This window comes from Rattus norvegicus, chromosome 20 (genome assembly GCF_036323735.1).
Source record: "Rattus norvegicus strain BN/NHsdMcwi chromosome 20, GRCr8, whole genome shotgun sequence".
Lineage (NCBI taxonomy): Eukaryota > Metazoa > Chordata > Mammalia > Rodentia > Muridae > Rattus > Rattus norvegicus.
Window position 1 is genome coordinate 5,931,919 of NC_086038.1, and position 19,806 is coordinate 5,951,724.

At 51.7% G+C, this 19,806-nt stretch overlaps 1 protein-coding gene across 5 annotated transcripts in view; it reads left to right on the top strand.

Annotated features, from left to right (window-relative positions):
- The window catches only part of Bltp3a (bridge-like lipid transfer protein family member 3A), a 44,372-nt gene that overhangs the window by 19,886 nt on the left and 4,680 nt on the right, over positions 1-19,806 (top strand). For 3 of the 5 annotated variants that reach the window (XM_002728921.6, XM_039099275.1, XM_039099274.2), the window contains exons 2-18: positions 12-174; positions 273-311; positions 795-886; positions 4,288-4,477; positions 4,722-4,862; positions 5,172-5,342; positions 6,435-6,621; positions 8,739-8,825; positions 9,198-9,368; positions 9,669-9,808; positions 10,442-10,583; positions 10,972-11,165; positions 11,333-12,768; positions 13,760-13,956; positions 17,243-17,394; positions 17,483-17,633; positions 18,693-18,955. In XM_002728921.6, the coding sequence (XP_002728967.3) occupies positions 12-174; positions 273-311; positions 795-886; positions 4,288-4,477; positions 4,722-4,862; positions 5,172-5,342; positions 6,435-6,621; positions 8,739-8,825; positions 9,198-9,368; positions 9,669-9,808; positions 10,442-10,583; positions 10,972-11,165; positions 11,333-12,768; positions 13,760-13,956; positions 17,243-17,394; positions 17,483-17,633; positions 18,693-18,955 (3,916 nt within the window). Of the gene's footprint in view, positions 1-11; positions 175-272; positions 312-794; positions 887-4,287; positions 4,478-4,721; positions 4,863-5,171; positions 5,343-6,434; positions 6,622-6,794; positions 6,959-8,738; positions 8,826-9,197; positions 9,369-9,668; positions 9,809-10,441; positions 10,584-10,971; positions 11,166-11,332; positions 12,769-13,759; positions 13,957-17,242; positions 17,395-17,482; positions 17,634-18,692; positions 19,055-19,806 lie in introns of those variants that run through there. The other 2 variants (XR_005497711.2, XM_039099276.2) reach the window with 2 other exon arrangements.

Here is a 19,806-nt window from a genome sequence, read left to right on the forward strand (position 1 = left end):
ACTCTCTGCAGGTTCACGAAGAATCTTTCCCCAGACAAAATCAACTTGAGCACGCTGAAAGGGGAGGGTCAGCTGACCCATCTGGAGCTGGATGAAGAGGTTCTGCAGAATGTGCTGGAACTGCCTACCTGGCTGGCCATCACCAGGGTCTACTGCAACAGGGCCTCCATCCGGGTGAGAGTGGGGTCTGAGCGCTGTAGCTGTCCCGAGCCGGCAGCCTTGTTCTCTTAAGGAGCGGCTGTCACAGGCTTGTGTCTCTGCTTTCCTTTCAGATCCAGTGGACCAAGCTGAAGACACATCCGATCTGCTTGGTAATGGTCTTTCCCATTTGATAGGGATCTTTCGTTTTATCTTTTTGTTTGGGTTTTTTTTTTTTTGTTGTTGTTGTTGTTGTTTTGTTTCATTTTGTTTTGTTTTTGAGACAGGGTCTCTCTAAGTAGCCTCGGTGTGTAGACCAGGCTGGCCTCTGCCTCCCAAGCGCTGAGATTATTACTGGTTATTCTCTTCTTCTTCTTCTTTTTTTTTTTTTTTTTTTTTTTTTTTCCGGAGCTGGGGACCGAACCCAGGGCCTTGCGCTTGCTAGGCAAGCGCTCTACCACTGAGCTAAATCCCCAACCCCCTATTTCTGGTTTTTGACTGCTCGAGCTCCAGCCTTAAATTTCCTTGGGATCCAGGCAGGAAGTTTCAAGTGTGGCTTGTGTTGGCTGTGCAAGACTTCTAGCACAGTCCTGTTGTTTTACCGGTGCTGTGTGAGTTTTGTGTGGGCGCCTCCTTCTCTATAAATTGTCTTCCAGTGTCTGGATAAGGTGGAGGTGGAGATGAAAACCTGTGAGGACCCTCGACCCCCCAATGGACAGTCTCCCATCGCCCTTGCTTCAGGACAGAGGTTAGTTACCATGAGCCTCGATGAAACGAAGATGCGTGGATGGGTGTGTGGATGGATGGGTGGGTGGATGGGTGGGTGGATGGGTGGGTGGGTGGATGGGTGGGTGGATGGGTGGGTGGATGGATGGGTGGGTGGGTGGGTGGGTGGATGGGTGGGTGGATGGGTGGGTGGATGGATGGTCTTGCTTTTCAGTCCATGCTGCAAACTTACGATCTTCCTGCTTCAGCCTGTGAATATATATGTGAAACTGTATGAATAAAAAGTGTGTCTCATTTTTCCTGGCTCAAAATAAAACTTTGATTGCTTAAAAATTCAGACATGGGGCTGGGGATTTAGCTCAGTGGTAGAGCGCTTACCTAGGAAGCGCAAGGCCCTGGGTTCAGTCCCCAGCTCCGAAAAAAAAAAAAAAAAAAAAAAGAACAACAACAAAAATTCAGACATATAACCAAAGCAGATAGACTAGTACCTCAAATCTCCGTGTTACAAATATCAGACCTCAACAATTACCAACATGTTGCCAGTGTTGTGTCCTGAGTACTCCAGGGTTTGAAAGCAAATCCCAGATGCCCTGTTATACATCAGTATGAACTTGGGGTACAACCAGCTTAGCGCTGAGTTATATCCCATTGTGTAGTGCAATTCAGCCTGCCCCCAAACCCTAGGACGTCTTAGGTAGCCCAGGCTGCCTTTGAATTCATTATGTGTAGGTCAGGCTGGCCTTGAGCTCCTGATCCTCTGCCTTCCCATCCCAAGAGCTGGGCTTACAGGCGGTGCTACCATGGTCAGCTTTCTACCACTTTGGAGCTCGTTTCACTTGCACTTCTTGGCCTCCATGAATATCCATTCGGACGTGTCTGTGTGGATATGTGCTAGTGTTTCTCTCGGATGAACGCCTTGGGGCAGAAGTGCTTAGGTGGTGTCTTAGGGTCTTACTGCTGTGAGCAGACACCATGACCAAGGCAAGTCTCATAAAGGACAACAGTTAACTGGGGCTGGCTTACGGGTTCAGAGGTTCAGTCCATCATCATCAAGGCAGGAGCATGGCAGCATCCAGGCAGGCATGGTGCAGGGGGAGCTGAGAGTTCTACACCTTCATCTGAAGGCTGCTAGCAGAAGACTGACTCCCAGGCAGCTAGGATGAGGGTCTTAAAGCCCATGCCCACAGTGACACACCTACTCCAACAAGGCCGCACCTCCTAATCCTGCCACTCTCTGGGCTGAGCATATAGAAGCCATCACAGGTGGTAATGGAAGAAACTCATTCTTCCCACAGTTGACCAGACTGTGTCCTCCTTTAACGTCTTATACACTTTTTCAGGTCCTCTTTTCACATTTCTTTTTTGGGGGGTGGGGGTGGGGCTTCTTTTTCCTTTTAAAGGAATATAACTTCTCAAAAATTTTTCCTTCCATCTATTTTTTCTTCTTTCTTTCTCTCTCTCCTTTTTGAGACATGTTTTCACTGTTCAACTGGCCTGGGACTTACTTGCTGGCCTCAAACTCACAGGGATCCGCCTACCTCTGTCTCTGGGGTAAAAAGTGGGACTGGAGCTGAGGCGACCAGCACCTGTGTAAATGCCAGGCGGGTGTGGGCGTCCACCTGCAGTGTCAGTGCTGAAGGTGGAGTAAAGAATTCCCAGAGCAGGTTGGTCTGATTTTTTTTTTTTTTTTTTTGGTTCTTTTTTTCGGAGCTGGGGACCGAACCCAGGGCCTTGCGCTTCCTAGGCAAGCGCTCTACCACTGAGCTAAATCCCCAGCCCCGGTTGGTCTGATTTTTGCAGACATCCCCCACCCCCCACCCCCGCTCCTGTCTCTCAAGTGCTGGGATTGCTGGTGTGAGCCACCATTTTCTTCATTGTTACTGTATTTGGGGTCAGACCCAAGGCCTGCACCACAGCAGGGAGTGATCCGCTGTAGCCGTGCTCCACACTCACTGAGCTTGGACTTGTGGGTAAGCCCAGTGTTATTTTTCTGGGAACTGTATATTTGTTCCACTTCTTATGGCTCTCGGACTGTGTGGCTACGTGGCTTCTAAGTGAAGGTTCACTTTCAGTTTAAACGTCTAGGTATCCTCCTGTCTTTGTTTCTCTATGTAACCCTGGTCATCTTGGGACTCTCTTTGTAGATCAGGCTGGCCTTGAACACGGAGATCCACTTGCCTCTGCCTCTGGAGTGCTGGGATCGAAGGCATGAGACACCGCCGCCACCACATGGCTCTAGATTTTTTTTTTTTTTTTTATTCTTGTGATGAAAAAAATTCCAGAATTGGTTTTAGCTTAACAGTTCCTTGGCCAAGGCAACACTGCAGCTTACAATGAACCCCTTTCGGGTGGATGCCTTCCAGTCCCTAAAAACATAAGAATAAAAAAGACAAAAGAAAAGATTTCTGCTTTGAAGAAATGTTTTATTGAAGTAGGAAGAGGATTTCTTTGGAGGATGGGGTTAGAGGGGCGGGGCAGGGTAGAGGTGGGCAGGGCAGTCGAAGATGACGGAGTACATTGTGTGCATGTGGGAGGCTGTCGAAGAGTAAGAAAGAAGAGTGTGCTTTCCACAGTCTGAGTGAGGCCTTCCAGGTGTGCGTCTCTCTCTCTCTCTCTCTCTCTCTCTCTCTCTCTCGGGCTTCTCAGCGAAGGAGAAGTGTCATTTTTCTGCTAGCTACAGAAGGCAAGGCGGAGGTGGGTGCATTCTTGAGCAGGACTGGTCCTATCAGCCCCCTGACCTGTCTGCCTTTCTTACATTTTCCTACTCCCTTTTCACACTGGTTTGTGTCCTGGAAGATTATAGAGACCAGGAGGCTGCAGAGTGCCGGCTGCTCTTTTAGCGGCTCTGGGTTCTGCCCTAAGCACCGCAGAGCAACTGTTTCTGCCTGTAACTCCGGTCGGGTTCAGGTATCCAACTCCGTCCTTTGACTCTTTTTTTTTTTTTTTTTTTTTTTTTTTGTTTTGTTTTGTTCTTTTTTTCGGAGTTGGGGACCGAACCCAGGGCCTTGCGCTTGGTAGGCAAGCACTCTAACTACTGAGCTAAATCCCCAACCCCCGTCCTTTGACTCTTTGGGCACAACCGCCACGAGATGTACAGAAATACGCAGGCAGTGCATTCACGCAAGTAAGCAGGAATAAGACAAGTATTAAGAAAATCCCCAGCCGGGTTGGGGATTTAGCTCAGTGGTAGAGCACTTGCCTAGCAAGCACAAGGCCCTGGGTTCGGTCCCCAGCTCCGAAAAAAAAGAAAAAAGGAAAAAGAAGAAAAGAGAGAAAGAAAGAAAGAAAGAAAGAAAGAAAGAAAGAAAGAAAGAAAATCCCCAGACAAAAACTTGAGGGGCAGCAAGGAGAGAAGTAAGAAAAAGAAGCAGCCATGTTGGCTACTGCCCCGGCTCTGACCGCTGCCTCCCTCATGTGTTACAGTGAGTACGGCTTTGCTGAGAAGGTGGTGGAGGGGATGTTCATCGTGGTCAACTCCATCACCATCAAGATCCACTCCAAGGCCTTCCACGCTTCCTTTGAACTGTGGCAGCTCCAGGGTTATAGTGTCAACCCCAGCTGGCAGCAGAGTGACCTGCGTCTGACCCGCATCACTGATCCCCGCCGAGGAGAGGTGACAGCCTTAGCGTTCTGAGGGGGGTGAGTGGAGGGATTCCAAGCAGGGGAGCCCCTAAAGGACCCTCCTCCCTGTTGGAGCTGTCCCCACTCTTGGGAAGCCTGGGGTCCTTTCCATCCAGAGTCACTGCTCAGCTGTAGGTCTGGATCCTGCACTGTCAGAATGCTAACCGAGAGCAGCAGGTCAGCCCCCTGGGTCTTCTGACCCACAGAGTGAAGCATTTTACTTTCCCTCCTTCCAGGTTTTAACATTTAAGGAAATAACTTGGCAGACGCTCCGAGTCGAGGCAGACGCCACAGAAAACGGTGATCAGGACCCAGTTACCACCCCGCTGAGGCTCATTACCAACCAAGGCCGGATCCAGATAGCCCTCAAGAGAAGAGTGAGTGTGCTCCCCGTGCCAGGAAACTTCTGGAAGTTGGTATTGTGCCACTGTCCTTGCCGTTGGCCTCCCCGGTGTGGGAGAAGCTCCCGTCCTGTTCTGGTACTTGTAGAAACCAGTTTCCACCTGTATTATGCAGGCAGTGGCCCCGGCATTTCACGGTTGGCTGGTCTTTGGTAAAAGAAGCAAACCCGAGTCATTGTGTAAGAGGCCAGCTTGCCAGCATGCTTGATGGCCCTTCTCACCTCCGGAAGGCAAAAGGCTGCCAGCGACACAAGGATCTAAACCGTGTTCTCTGTGACCCCTCAGACGAAGGACTGCAACGTGGTTGCCTCCAAGTTGACATTCCTCCTGGACGACCTGCTCTGGGTGCTGACAGACTCACAGCTCAAGGCGATGATGAAGTATGCTGAGTCGCTAAGCGAGGCCATGGAGAAGTCGGCCCAGCAGAGAAAGAGCCTGGCACCCGAGCCTGTGCAGGTGAGAGGCAGCTGGGCGTCTGCTCGGGCTGGGGAGGCAGGTGGTTAGCCCTAACTCGTGCCAGTGCTGTGAGGAGTGGAGGCATTTTCGGCTTGCTTATGGGGTTCGCCATGTGTGGAGTCGCTTGTGCCTGTTTCACTCATTTGCTCTGCTCACTGGGTTCCCCCTGTGTGTCAGATGAAGGGCTAGCCTCTGCTCACTGGGTTCCCCCTGTGTGTCAGATGGAGGGCTAGCCTCTGGTCACTGGGTTCCCCCTGTGTGTCAGATGGAGGGCTAGCCTCTGGTCACTGGGTTCCCCCTGTGTGTCCGATGAAGGGCTAGCCTCTGCTCACTGGGTTCCCTGTGTGTCAGATGGAGGGCTAGCCTCTGCTCACTGGGTTCCCCCTGTGTGTCAGATGGAGGGCTAGCCTCTGCTCACTGGGTTCCCTGTGTGTCAGATGGAGGGCTAGCCTCTGGAGGGAGGAAGTGGCCTGAGCCTCTTGTCCCTGCCCTTGGGACTTCCCATGTCTTGGAGGAGAGACAGTTGACAAGTTACTCACGCGTGATGTGGCAGGTGCTGTAACAGGTAAACCCTGTGTGCTGAGGGCACAGAGCCCACCAGCCCGACAGCGCACTTAGCAAGGACTCGCTAGAGGAGGTGACTGAGGGCGACTCAAGCCTGAGGACACAGTCACTAGACTTGGTGTGGATGGACTGTTGGGTTTGAGTTGCTTTCTCAAGGTCGTGCTCAGTGAGAGACTACACAGCAGTTACGAGACAGAAGGAAGGGGTGTGTTAACCTGTGGTTTTACTCATGTGGACCTAAGCTTACAGAAAGCATCAAAAGGAGCCTCTTGATGTCGGTCTGTCTGCCTGCATGTCTGTCTGCCCGTCTTTCCCCTCTTTTCTTTTTCTTTTGTATACATTGGTGGTTTTGCCTGCATGCGTGTTTATATGAGGGTATTGGATCCCTTTGGAACTGGAGTGACAGACAGGTGTGGGCTGCCCTGTGGGTGCTGGGAATCAACCCGGGTAGAGCAGCCAGTGCTGTCAACCAGTGAGCTTCCTCTCCAGCCCCTGATGGACAGACGTCCTTCTCTCTGTCACACGTAGATCACTCCACCTGCTCCCAGCGCCCAGCAGACCTGGGCCCAGGCGTTCGGGGGCAGCCAGGGGAACAGCAGCAGCAGTCGCCTCAGCCAGTATTTTGAGAAATTTGATGTGAAGGAGTCCTCGTACCACCTCCTCATCTCCCGCCTGGACCTGCACATCTGTGACGACAGCCAGTCCCGAGAGCCAGGTACGCAGAGGCCTGAGCCTGGCAGCTCGCCCATCATTGTGGGTCTTGGGCAGAGCCTCGGATGAAGGCTCTCCCTACAGACACTGTGGCATTTAGCCTCAGTTGGCTCCCGTAGTCGCAGGCTTGGCTTGGGACCCAGCCCTCCTGTGGTAACTCTCTATGTTGGCACAAAGGAATGCTCTCCAGCCTTAGAGTATGATGGAGCCACTTGTCACACAGTAGTACACAGGGGCAGACCCTTTTCTCACCATGGCTGATGCAGAGCTGCACAGACCCAGCCCAGCCAGCATGACCCTCGTCTCCCCCATGCTTCTCCAGATGCTGCTGTTCACCAGAGGTGAGAACCCCTGGCGGAGGACTTTGGGAAAAATACATTCAGCCTTAGGAGACCTCAGAGTTCTCAGGTTTCTCTTTGTTAGAGCTGAGGACTGAACACAGACCTTGTATGTATGTAGGACAGACATGTGCTCTGCCCCCAGCTCCGCCCAGAACCAGAATGCTCAGAGTTGAGTCACTTTAGCATTGTGTTGTGATAGTCACAGCTCTAATCCCAGCACTGGGGAGGCAGAGAGAGGCAGGCGGGTCTCCATGAGTTCAAGGCCAGGCAGGGCTACACAGAGCAACCCTGTCTCAATCCCTCCCCCGGTTTTATGGATTGTATTTATATGTGTGGGGAGGCTATGTTACATTAGTGGCGTACTCAAACTAGTCTCAAACTAGTGTCAAACATGCGCATGTCTGTCTCTTCAGAACGACAGACTTTTCCTTATGATTCCTGCAGAAGCCAATAACCTTTTGCCTACCCTCGACTGTCTCCATGCAGGAGGCAAGGGAAGTCTCATTTACTGCACAGCCATTGTCAGGCTCTGAGCTGCTGCCCTGGCTCTGGGGACCTGGAGTTTGGTTGAGACTCCCAGCTTAGCCCGTCAGTGCTGTCCCTTCCCCTTTCACCGTCTCACTTGTGACTGCACATGGTCCCGTGGGACAGCACTTGCTCTTGCCTTACTCCACCAGTGCCTAGGGTCGAGCCCAGCACTTTGTGAGCTCTGTGCGGTGCTGCGCCAGTGAGCTATACCTGCTGTCTGTTTGCCTTCTGTAATGTGGCCAGGCCTCACCTTCAGGGGCGTGTGCGTGCTGTGTGTCTGTCCCCAAGCAGCATGCGGTCTGGTTGGCTCCTCCTCACCCTCGCAGTAACTCCACTTCCACACAAGCAAGGACAGCGCAGACATTGCTTTTGCTCCAGAGGAAGTGATAATTAGAACACAATTATTTCTGTGTAGTGATTTCTTCCCAGTGTTGCTTAAGGCCTTGGGGTGGTGATAAATACCTTTAATCCTGGAGTCTGAGGCCAGCCCAGGCCACATGCAAGACCCTGTCTTCCTCCAGATAAGAAGAGCGTACTGTTGTAGTTGTGCAGGTTATAATCGTAAGGTGGAGGCAGGAGGATCGAAGTTCAAGGTCACTCTTAGCTGTGGGTTGTGGGCTAGCCTGAGAGTCATGAGACGTTGCAACGAAAGCCCCCAAAGCATTGTCAGTGGTTTCAGGTTTAGATTATCTTAAAGATTTATTTATTATATATGAGTACACTGTCGCTGTCTTCAGACTCACCAGAAGAGGGCATCAGATCCTATAACAGATGGTTGTGAGCCACCATGTGGTTGCTGGGAATTGAACTTAGGACCTATGGAAGAGCAGTCAGTGCCCTTAACCACTGAGCCATCTCTCTAGCCCATAGGTTTAGATTTAAATTCAATACTGATGGCTTTAACGTAGCTAATATAAAAGTTATTGTTGCTTCTCATGCACGAGTTGAGCAGAGGAATCTTTATGTATTCTCTTTAGTATACAGGACAGGTAAGGGCTTGTCAGTTAAGAACACCGGTCACGGGGTTGGGGATCTAGCTCAGTGGTAGAGCGCTTGCCTAGGAAGCGCAAGGCCCTGGGTTCGGTCCTCAGCTCCGAAAAAAAGAACCAAAAAAAAGGAAAAAAAAAAAAAAGAACACTGGTCACTCTTGCAGGAGGATCACGGTGAAGCCCCCAGGGGGCTTCCTAGTGGCTCAGGTGGTGCTCAGGTTTCTCTGCTCCTCAGTGCCGTTCACCCACGCCTTCTCTCACAGGTGTGTCAGCAAACAGACTCACAGGAGGTGCAATGCAGCTCACCTTCCGCAAGATGGCGTTCGACTACTACCCCTTCCACCGGGCAGGTTAGAGGGCCTCACCCTGTTCTAGCTCGGCCCCAGACATTTAAGGACAGATTTCTGGGTTTATATTGAGCAGCTGGCAAAGGGTGCGGGACATTGCTGCATGTGCTTAGGGGGTGCCTGGAATCTTTCCAAGACAACATCTATAAACCTGGGTGGTCTCTAAGTCGTTCAGGATCGGTAGGTTTAAAACCTCTGTAGTGGTCCACGGCCCCAGCGCCCCTGAGAGCCCTTAGGGTTGCAGTGGAGCTTGGAAGAGCATGGTGTTCTCAGAACACATTTTCTTCTATCCCAGGAAGTGCTGAGCTGTGGAGAAATCACTGGGGCACTGGACTGTGGTCTTGGGCTGAAGTCGGTTTCTTCCTCATTCCACAGGTGACAGCTGTAAACACTGGGTGCGGCACTGTGAGGCCATGGAGACCCGAAGCCACTGGGCCCAGCAACTGGTGACAGAGTTTCAGAGTAGGATGGAGAAGTGGTGTGAGGAGAGCAGTGTGAAGCCACCTTGGCATCTGGGGGTAGACCCTCCCTTTCGGAAGAAAGCAGGCAGGTTTTAGGACCCCACAGAGCCTAATTGCTCAGCCTTTTGCTGACTGGCTTTAAATAGCTGGTGGAGAGGAAGCAGTGTCTTTTCACCCCACTGCTCCTGGTGTGATGCCTGTGGCCTTTTCTTCTGGAGCCCCCTTTGTCTGTCTGTTAGCAGCCAGTCACTAAGTTCCCACCAGGGAGGTTTGGGCTCGCTTTGCTGTGTCATGGAATTACTGACCCTGGGTTTTACTTTCTCTACTTTATTAATAATGAGCAATGAATGTATCTACTTCTTTTTCCTTTTCCTTTTTTATTTAGATTCTTTCTCTAGTCCTGGAAAGAGCCCTCTCGACAAAAGCCCTACTCAGGGCCGGCAAGCTGCCTTTGGGTCTCCAGCATGGAGTCGCTTACGCTCTAGCTGCCTGGTTGTACGAGTAGATGACCTGGATATCCACCAGGTAGGGATACAGGCGGACAGTGGGGGCCTGGGGTAGTTCAGGAACAACATGAACCAAGATATAGAACCGGGGCCTGTTGGCCTCTTTCTTTCCTGAGGAGATGGACAGTTTGGTCAGTTGCTGTTGAACATGGCCTCTGAAGAAGGTCTTGGTGTGCTTGGAGTGTCATATTATAACCTTCTGCTGAAGACCAGCTTGCACTGGCTACAGGAGGCCAATCCCCAAACCGAAAGAAGAACGGCTTGGGGATGGTGCCGTGTGTGTGTGTGTGTGTGTGTGTGTGTGTGTGTGTGTGTGTGTGTCGGTGTGTGTGTGTCGGTGTGTGTGTGTGTGTGCCTGTGTGTGCCTGTATGTGTCTGTGTGTGTGTGCCTGTGTGTATGTCTGTGTGTGTGTGTGTGTGTGTGTGTGTGTGTGTTGGTGTGTGTGTGTGTGTGTGCCTGTGTGTGTCTGTGTGTGTCTGTGTGTGTGTCTGTGTGTGTGTGTGTCTGTGTCAGTGTGAGTGTGCGCGTGAGTAGCGTGTAGCTCTGAGCCCCCTTGGGGATGGATGGGGAGGATGGCGGAGGCACATGTTCCTCAGGACATGGTGTTCCGGGTGCAGTGACACAGGCTCACAGTGACTTGTGGTTACTTAGGTTTCCACAGCCGGACAGCCAAGTAAGAAGCCGTCCACCCTGCTCTCCTGCAGTCGCAAACGCCACCGCCTCCCGAGCCAGGTGGCTGCCATCCATGTACAGTTCACAGAGTATTACTTCCCGGATAATCAGGAGCTTCCAGGTAAGCTGGGCTGCCCTTCCCTCTGACGCTCCTCACCTTTGTCAGCATCGAGGCCGCTCTGTACCGCCTCACTGTGGCAGTCAGTCTGGTTACCGTTAAAACTCGGTCCTGGGGTGAGGGCTCAGTTGATAGAGTGCTTGCCCAGTGTGCGTGATTGCCTTGCAGATGCACACCTAAAATCTCTGCACTGTGGGAGGTGGAGGCAGGAGGATCAGAAGTTGATAGTCTACACAGTGAGTGTGAGGTCGGCCTGGAGTGTGTGAGACCCCATCTCACAAGCAGGACAAGGAAGACTGTGTAACGTGCTGTTGTCCTAGTGCAGCTTTAGCGGGTCAGTGAGAGTCTCGCTGCCGCTCTGTTCCCAACATTCTGTTTTTGCTGCTTCCAGTTCCGTGCCCCAATCTCTACATCCAGTTAAACGGGCTGACGCTTACCGTGGATCCCGTCAGCTTGCTCTGGGGAAACCTCTTCTGCCTGGACTTGTACCGAAGCTTGGAGCAGTTCAAGGCCATCTACAAGCTGGAAGACCCCAGGGGCAAGGATGAGCACTTGGACATCCGACTGGATGCGTTCTGGTTGAAGGTAGGGACGGAGCCGGACTGGGTCACTTGCTGGTGGCACAGCTACATTTCCTCCAAGGCTGTGAACCGTAGTCCTGCTGTGGTCACTCGGCAGAAGCCGGGAGATTGGCCTCAGATGCCACGTGCTTGCTGGCGTGGCCTTAACCATGTTCCATTCTCTCTCTGAAGGTGAGCTTCCCACTGGAGACTAGGGACCTGGCGAAGCTGCACCGTCCCCAGGCGCTTGTCCTCTCCACGTCGGGCGTGATTGCCACCAACACCCGGCACGCCCCACACTGCAGTTGTCCAGACCTCCAGGGCCTCTTCCGGGGCTTTGCTGCCACCGAGTTCTTCCGCTCCAGCTACGGTCACTTTCCCAAGGTTCCAGGGGGCTTCAGCCTCCTGCACATGGTCTTCCTGCACCACGCCTTCCAGACGGACTCGCTTCCCGCCCAGCCTAGTTCCCTGCCTCCTCAGAGGCCAGCGGCGGCCCAGGACCTTTGGTCCCTGCATTTCACCCAGATTTCCTTGGACTTCGAAGGCACAGAGAATGTCAAAGGCCATGCCTTGAATTTTGTGGCTCCCTTCCCCCTGTCCATCTGGGCCTGCCTTCCTCTCCGCTGGCAGCAAGCCCAGGCTCGGCGGCTCCTTTTGGCCTCCGAGGGGAGGCTGAAACCGTCAGCTAGCTTCGGCAGCCCTGTGCACTCTGAGGCTCTTGCCCCCGAGTCCGTGTCCCATCAGAGGTCAAAGACTGAACGAGATTTGAAAAGCCTCTCCGGCTCGGGGGAAGTCCTGGGGGCTGTGAGAGAAGGTGATGCTGGTGTGGACCACAGAGGGCAGGTGGCTGAGCTGGAGGATGTGGCAGACATTCACATGCTTGTACACTCCACTGCCCATGTCAGAGTGAGGCTGGACCACTACCAGTACTTGGCCCTGCTGCGCCTCATGGAGGTGCTTCAGGGCCTTCAGGAGCAGCTGACCAAGGACACAGAGGCCATGACTGGGTCTCCCCTGCAGGACCAGACAGTGTGTGTTGGAGTTCTCTTCCCCAGTGCTGAGGTGGCTCTTCTCATGCCCCCGGACCCCGGGGCCGCTCACGCAGACTCTGCGGGCTCAGACACCACCAGCCTCATAGACTCAGAGCTGTCGCCATCAGAGGACCGAGAGCCAAAGTCGGATGCCTCCTCAGACCAGGGCCCAGTGAGCCCTGAGAAGGTCCTGAGGGACAGCAGCGCTGAAAATCTGGATGCGTCCCAGGAGAGGCTACATGGTGATGGGGAGCTACAGGACGTCGGTCCACTCGCACAGCAGCCAGCAGGGAAGAGCCATGAGGCGGTCGAGTCTTTACAGGCCAAGAAGTTGAGCAGAGCTCAAACCGCCACCAGCCCACCGACTGCGGACAGGGATGCTGCTCTGAATGGACAAGGCGAGCCCATTCCCTTGAGGAGCATTGAGGGGGAATTGTCCAGTGCCATTCACATGACCAAGGATGCCACCAAAGAGGCTCTCCACGCTACCGTGGACCTTACCAAGGAGGCTGTGTCCCTGACTAGGGATGCCTTCAGTTTGGGTAGAGATCGAATGACTTCCACCATGCACAAGATGTTGTCCTTGCCTCCTGCCAAGTGAGTGTCCTCAGCCTCTTTCTGAGGAAAAGCCTCTGCTCTTCCTCTAGTTCTGACCATTGTGCTCCTGGCCCCCGGCGCCCGGCTCCCTCCTGTGTGCGCTCTCAGAGAAAGAATGGCTGGTAGAGTGGGGCTTGTGCTAAGCTTAGAGACAGAGCAGGTTGAGGGAAACAGAGGCGTAGTCAGAAGGGCTGGAATAGCGGGCTTTCCTGTGAGTTTCTGTGGTCTTAGGAAAGACAGTGCAGCGTGCGGAGCCTCTTCTGGGACATTTGGTGGCTCATAGGCCATGGTGCCACAGCTCAGGAATTAGAGCTTTTTTTTTTCCTCTTGTATTAAATAAATGTATTTCTGTGTATGGATGTTTTACCTGCAGGCCAGAACAGAGCATCAAATCCTCTGGCTGGGTTTGCAGATGGTTGTGAGCCACTGGGTGGGCGCTTGCTGAGGCTCACCCCACTCCTCTGGAACACGAATTATTACTATTTAATATAAAGCTGAGTCGGTTTACCTACCCTGCACTGGACTCCCACAGCACTTGAGTAAAGACTCTTGGAGTGGGGCTGCAGAAGTGGGCTCAGCCTTTAGAGCTCTTGCTGCCCTTGCAGGACTCAAATCGGGCAGCTCAGCCTCCTGGAGCTCAGTTCCAGGGGTCGATTGCCCTCTTCTGGCTTCAGGGACCATGCATCTGTGTATGCATGTACTGCCCTACACACATGCGCACGCACACGCACACGCACGTTAAGAAACCAGACCGGAGTGAATGCAAGCGGCATTTCCTTGCTGTCCCTGGGGTGGCAGATAGTTGGCCTCCTCAGTGGATGGCTGACCCTGAATGACCTTTAAGGGTACCAGCTGCTTAAGGTTAAAACGGGCATGTATTTGCTCACATTGCCTGTCTGAACTAGGGAACTGGATTAGCCTGAGGACAAACCAGTGTCCGGCGATGAGCTGGTGGTTTTGTTGATTTTTTTTTTTTTTTTTCCCCACACAGGGAGGCCATGGCCAAGTCAGACGAGGGAGTGGCGGCCCCAGCGAGTGGAGGTCCTGCCCGGCTCCGGTTTTTCTCCATGAAGAGGACAGTCTCTCAGCAGTCATTCGATGGTGTCTCGTTGGACAGCGGGGGCCCCGAAGACCGGATTTCGGTGGACAGCGATGGCAGTGACAGCTTTGTGATGCTCTTGGAGTCTGGTAGGTGGGAGCACAGTGGGGGCTCTTGGTGTCTGAGGTTCACAGCAGCAGGACTCGGGTGGAGTAAACCAAACAAGAACGAAAATTTAGTACACTTGTTTTTATGGCTTTGTCTCCACACTTCTTAGTTTTTTTTATATTTAGATTTTGGGGTTTTTATGGGGTTTGGTGGGGGGCGTCTCATTGTAATCCATGCTAGCCTTGAAGTCGCTGTTCTTCTGCCTCTCAAGTGCTGGGGTCACAGACGTACGCCACCATTTCTATCGCTTACCGGTTACCGTCTAATACTTAACCCACGACATCAGCTGACCAGGCAATGGGCTGGTTTTTGTGCCTGCTGTTAGTGACACCCATTTGCTGTATGATCTTCGTTTTGCTTGTATATATATTTTTTTATTTTGAAAGATTTTTTTATATTATTTTTTATATTGATTTACATGTATGATTGTTTTGTCTGTATGTGTGTAAGCACACTGTGTGTATGCCTGGTGCCCTAGGGGGCCAGAAGAGTGTGCTGGATGCCCTGGGACCAGCGTCAAGGACCATTGTGAGCTGCTGTGCAGATGCTGGGATTCTGACGTGGGTCTTTTGCAAGAGCAGCTGGTGTTCTCAACTCTTGCCTGTTTTATTGTTGGAAAATAATGAAGCTTTTTTCTGTTGATATAATGATTAACTTAAAAAAAATGTCTATGTAAGGTGTGTATAGTTCCATAAAGCCAGAAGAGAGTGTTAGATTCCCTAGATGTGAGCCACATGTGGGTGTTGGGGATTGAACTCAGGACCTCTGGGAGAGCAGTCCATGAGTGCTCTTTTTTTTTTTTTTAAAGATTTATTTAATTATTTATTTTATATATGTGAGTACACCGTCACTGTCTTCAGACATTACAGAAGAGGGTATCAGATCCCATTACAGATGGTTGTGAGCCACCATGTGGTTGCTGGAAATTGAACTCAGGACCTCTGGAAGAGCAGTTAGTGCTCTAACCGCTGAGCCATCTCTCCAGCCCTTCATCCCCATATACTGATTAACTTTTAGCAATTAAATTTGCCACTTTTGGAAGACACACAGTCACTTATCAAAATAGAAACTTTTTTTTTTTTTTTTTGGTTCTTTTTTTTTTGGAGCTGGGGACCGAACCCAGGGCCTTGCGCTTCCTAGGTAAGCGCTCTACCACTGAGCTAAATCCCCAGCCCCAAAATAGAAACTTTTAAATGATCCCTCCATAAGATTTTTTTTTCTTTTTCTTTTTTTTTTTTTTCTTTTTTCTTTTTTTTCGGAGCTGGGGACCGAACCCAGGGCCTTGCGCTTGCTAGGCAAGCGCTCTACCACTGAGCTAAATCCCCAACCCCCCTCCATAAGATTTGAAGAGCACATTTCTGTCTTCCTCTTTGATATTATTATAATTACTGGTTTGCTGTTGCTCTAATTGAGGCTGTCAGTGTGCTGGGCAAGGCTTGTGCCATGGAGTCCCACCCTTGGTCTCTTCCTGTTTTCCTTTACCTTTCATTGGATATCGAGGAGTTGTAATATGTGCTTATGAGGTCACATACGTTATCCCACGCCTGCCCTGTTACCCTCCTGTACAGCTGAACGGTGATACCGTCCCACCATCATCCTTACATTCTCATCACTGACCGGTTCTCAGTTAACCGTCGCTCCATTTGCACCATGCCTGGTTGTGTTCTATACCACATGGGAAGTGACAGTGTGTGGGTTGTGCCCTTCTGTCCCTGTTGTCTCAAGTGACAGGTTGACAGGTTCTCCTGCACCTGGGCACACACATCCTCTAGTCTCTGGACAATGAACACATGTTGGTAATTGCGAATAGGCTACCATAAACATGGCAGTGCACACATTCCTTGAGTAACTGCTGTATTCCTCTGAATAGAGCTCCAAGTGGGGGGGCTCGGTTGTGTGGGAACTGTCACTTTAGAGAGCTGCTGCTCTCCACATGCCTGGACTGGTTAACAGTGTCCCCTCACGCTGGGATCGACTCCCTCTGCTCCACATCCACCCGTCCATCTCCCTCCCTCCCTCCCTCCCCCGTCCCTCTCTCTTTCCTTCCTATTTTAATTTGTTTCTTTTTTGTTGTTGTTTTGTTTTGTTTTTTGTTTTGTTTTGGTTTTTGGTTTTTCAAGACAGGGTTTCTCTGAGTAGCCCTGGCTGTCCTGGAACTCACTTCTCTTCTAGACCAGGCTGGCCTTGAACTCCGAGGTCCCCTGCCACTGCCTCCGGAGTGCTGGGACAAAAGGCGTGTGCCGCACAACCCACTGTTTCTCCACATTCTTGCCAGCACTTGTTCTCTGTTATTTTGGAAAAGGGCTTGGTGTTTTAGAGAGATGCTGTAAGGCTGTGTCTGTGTGGCTATGTGCATATAAGTCCTGGTGCCTCAGAAACCAAAGGTGGCCTCTGGGGCTGAAGTCACAGTCATTAGCCACCGGGAGCAGAACCATGTCTGCAGGAGCAGCCAGGGCTGTTAACCACTGAGCCATCTCTTAGTCTCTGCTGTTGGCTTTTTGAGTCATCACCGTGTAGGCCCTGCTGGCCTCCAGCCCATGATCCCCTTTGGTCTCCTGTGCCCCTGGATTCCGGGCATGTGCTGCCATACCTGCTTGCTCATCCTTTCATGATTTCTTTATTTTATTTATTTATTTTTTTGGTTCTTTTTTTCGGAGCTGGGGACCGAACCCAGGGCCTTGCACTTCCTAGGCAAGCGCTCTACCACTGAGCTAAATCCCCAACCCCTCTTTATTTTATTTAATGCAGTATAGACACAAGACTCTAGTTGTACTGCGTGTAGTGTAGAATTTCCTTTCAAGTCCAAATACTGTTCTTTGTAGATCTGTCCTGTATGCTATACCATTACCTGTTGTGTATGCTGTTCCGGGTATTACCTGCCATAGGCTGATCACCTGTTGACCACCAGAGGATGTACAGGTCGCTTCTATTTAGGTTTTAGATCTGTGTTCAATTTGACCCAATGCGTATTGCTCCCTTTTTTTTTTTTGGTTCTTTTTTTGGAGCTGGGGACCGAACCCAGGGCCTTGCGCTTCCTAGGCACGCGCTCTACCACTGAGCTAAATCCCCAACCCCCATTTATTTATTTATTTATTTATTTATTTATTTATTTATTTATTTATTTATTGCTCCCTAACATAGACAACAGCCCTAAGTCCATCAGCCCTCTGGTTTGTTTTGTTTGCTTTCAGTTTGTGTTTGAGAGGTTGAATGTGAACCAGTCTTTCTGACTCTGAATTTAAATCTTTGATTGCCTTCTTCATGCAGAGTCTGGTCCAGAGTCTGTTCCACCAGGATCTGTGACAAGCGTCTTGGATGATAGTGGCATTCAAGGGAGCCCTGTCATGGATAGCAGTGGCCAGGGGTTGCCCGAGACCAACAGCTCAGCGTCAGCCAGTGGAGACCTCGCCCTGCACTCGGTCAGCTGCCCTGCTTTCTTTGTGCAGAGGGTAGGTTCTGTGCCAGCTGAGAAGCCTGGGACTTAAAACTGAGACTCTCTCATGACAGGTGTCAGTTCTGGTCCTAAAGGTGAGCGAAGTGTCACTTGGGCTTGAGGTTCGCGGTGAGGACCTGGCCGTAGCCTTGCAAGCACAGCAGCTGGCCCTGCAGCAGCTCGGCACCGTGGGACTCTGGCAGTTTCTACATGGACAGTGCCCAGGTAGGGTGATGGCCTTTCCAGAGTAGTGGGATTTGCCCAAGGTGGGAGAGCGTAGCCAACACTGGCCCTGTGCTGTAAAGGGCGGAGCTCTAGGCCCCACAGTTCTCTTTTCTGTAGCAGCCTCTGGGGGAAAGTCCCTGCCAATCCGGTCTACAGCAGGCGTCCTGGAGCAGCCTGTGCTTCATGTTCCTTGGGTAGTGTCTGTCCTCACCTCCAGACCTAACCTGGAGCAGCCTCTCCCTTACCTTCCGGCTGCCAACAAAAGCCTATTTGTGATGGAGGAGTTTTCGGTCGCTCATGCCCTTTCCTGGTTGTTTATAGACAAGGTCTCATTAATGCAGTCCCGGCTGGCTGGCAGTGTAACTGCGTCTCAGGCCGGCCTGGAATTCCTGATTGTCCTACCTGGGCCTCCTGAGTTCCTCACTCACTGGAATGTGCCACCATCTCTGTCCCTGTTTGCAGGAGAGGTGCTGTGGTCTCCATGTATGTCTTTCCTGGTGCACATGTTGAAGAGTCTGCCTAGGTCTTATGTCCCTGAGGCCCTGCCCTAAGTACCGATTCTAGCTCACCAGAGCGGGGTGCTTCGGCTTCTCTAGGTGGTTGTTTTCCAGGCTTTCCACTCAGTTGTTCTGCACACACAAACCGTTCCCTCGATAAACTCCAGGTGGTTCTTTATGGCTCGTGGAGGGATTAGCGTGGCCGAGTGACAGATGTGAGGGTCAGGCGTTAGAGAAGGAAAGATGCGTGGTGGCCGGAGTCGCATGTCTTCTTTTAGGCACTTTTGCTGTCCAGATTTCACAGCAGGCCGTTTTCCCTGTCCTCTGCCTTGAGGGGCATTCTAACAAGAAGTCTAAGTTCATGGGCTCCGACCGCCTGGCTTCAGCCCTGTCTTTGCTATACAAGATGGCGTGACTGGGCAAGTCATTCTCTGGCTCAGTTCACTCCTACGAGGTGGGGTGGTGCTCATATGTTGGTGTAGGTCATCATGAGTATTGGGCGTGGCTGAAGGGCTTACCATAGTCCTGGATTAATACATTTTCCTCGGTTCTTTTCCCAAAGGCCCAAGCTTTGAGGGACCCTCGGACCTGAAGACTGACTCCACCAGGCCTGCTGTGGGTCTGCGTTTTGAGGTGGGGCCTGGTGCAGCTGTTCATTCCCCGCTGGCCGCGCAGAATGGCTTCCTGCGGTTCTCACTTCGGGGCTGTGACCTGGAGCTGTTCACCTCAGTGCTCAACGGTCTGGGGCCTTTCTTGGAGGATGAGTGCGTCCCGGTGGTAGTCCCCATGCAGATGGAGCTCCTGGACTGCAGTGTTACTCTCAAGGTGAGAGGGACCACGTAGCCTGGGCTCTGTAGCAGCGGCAGTGTCCTCCATGCCATCCCAGTGTGTGAGCAAGTGAAGAGAGGCGGATTCCACTCCCAGGTAAAAGCCTGAAGTGGGCGGGAAGATGGCTCTGCTGGTGATGTGCTTGCTGCTCATACATCCTCAGAGGATGCAAGACAAGAACATTCCAGGGACTTGCTAGCCAGGGAGCTTTAGCGTCAGTGAGGGAGATGGCTGGAGCGACCTTGGCGGCTCACTGCACTGGCTGCTCTTCAGACTGAGGTTCTCCCAGCATCCAGGTGGCTCCCAACCAACCATCGGTGCTCCAGTTCAGGGATCTGACACCGTCTTCCGGCCCCATCAGGCAGCAGACATTCATGTGTTACATATCCTCGTATGAATGTAAGACATTTACACATGTAAAAGAAACCTCAAGAAAGTAAGGCAAAGCAAGAGTAAGGCAGAACCTTGGCCTCCACATGCACACGCTTGAACACGTGCGTGAGTGCACACACGTGCACACACATGCACACCTCCGACACTCCCCTAATCCTCACTCTGACGTGTAACATAACCAAGCCAGGGTCCTGGTTTGTCTGAATCTCCTCTCCACCGTCTTTGGGATGGGCGCACCTTAGTTAGTGCTTGCAAGGTCTTATGGGCGAGCTAAAAGTGGGCACACACATTTGCTGCCATGCCTGCTGACGTGAGTTTCATCTCTGAAAGTAAAACCCTCTTCCCACAAACTGTCCTCTGACCTCCACATGAGAGCCCTGGACTGCACTCACAAACACACACTCAGATACATGCATAATAAATAAATTAATTCAGACAAACCAAAGAATATCTGG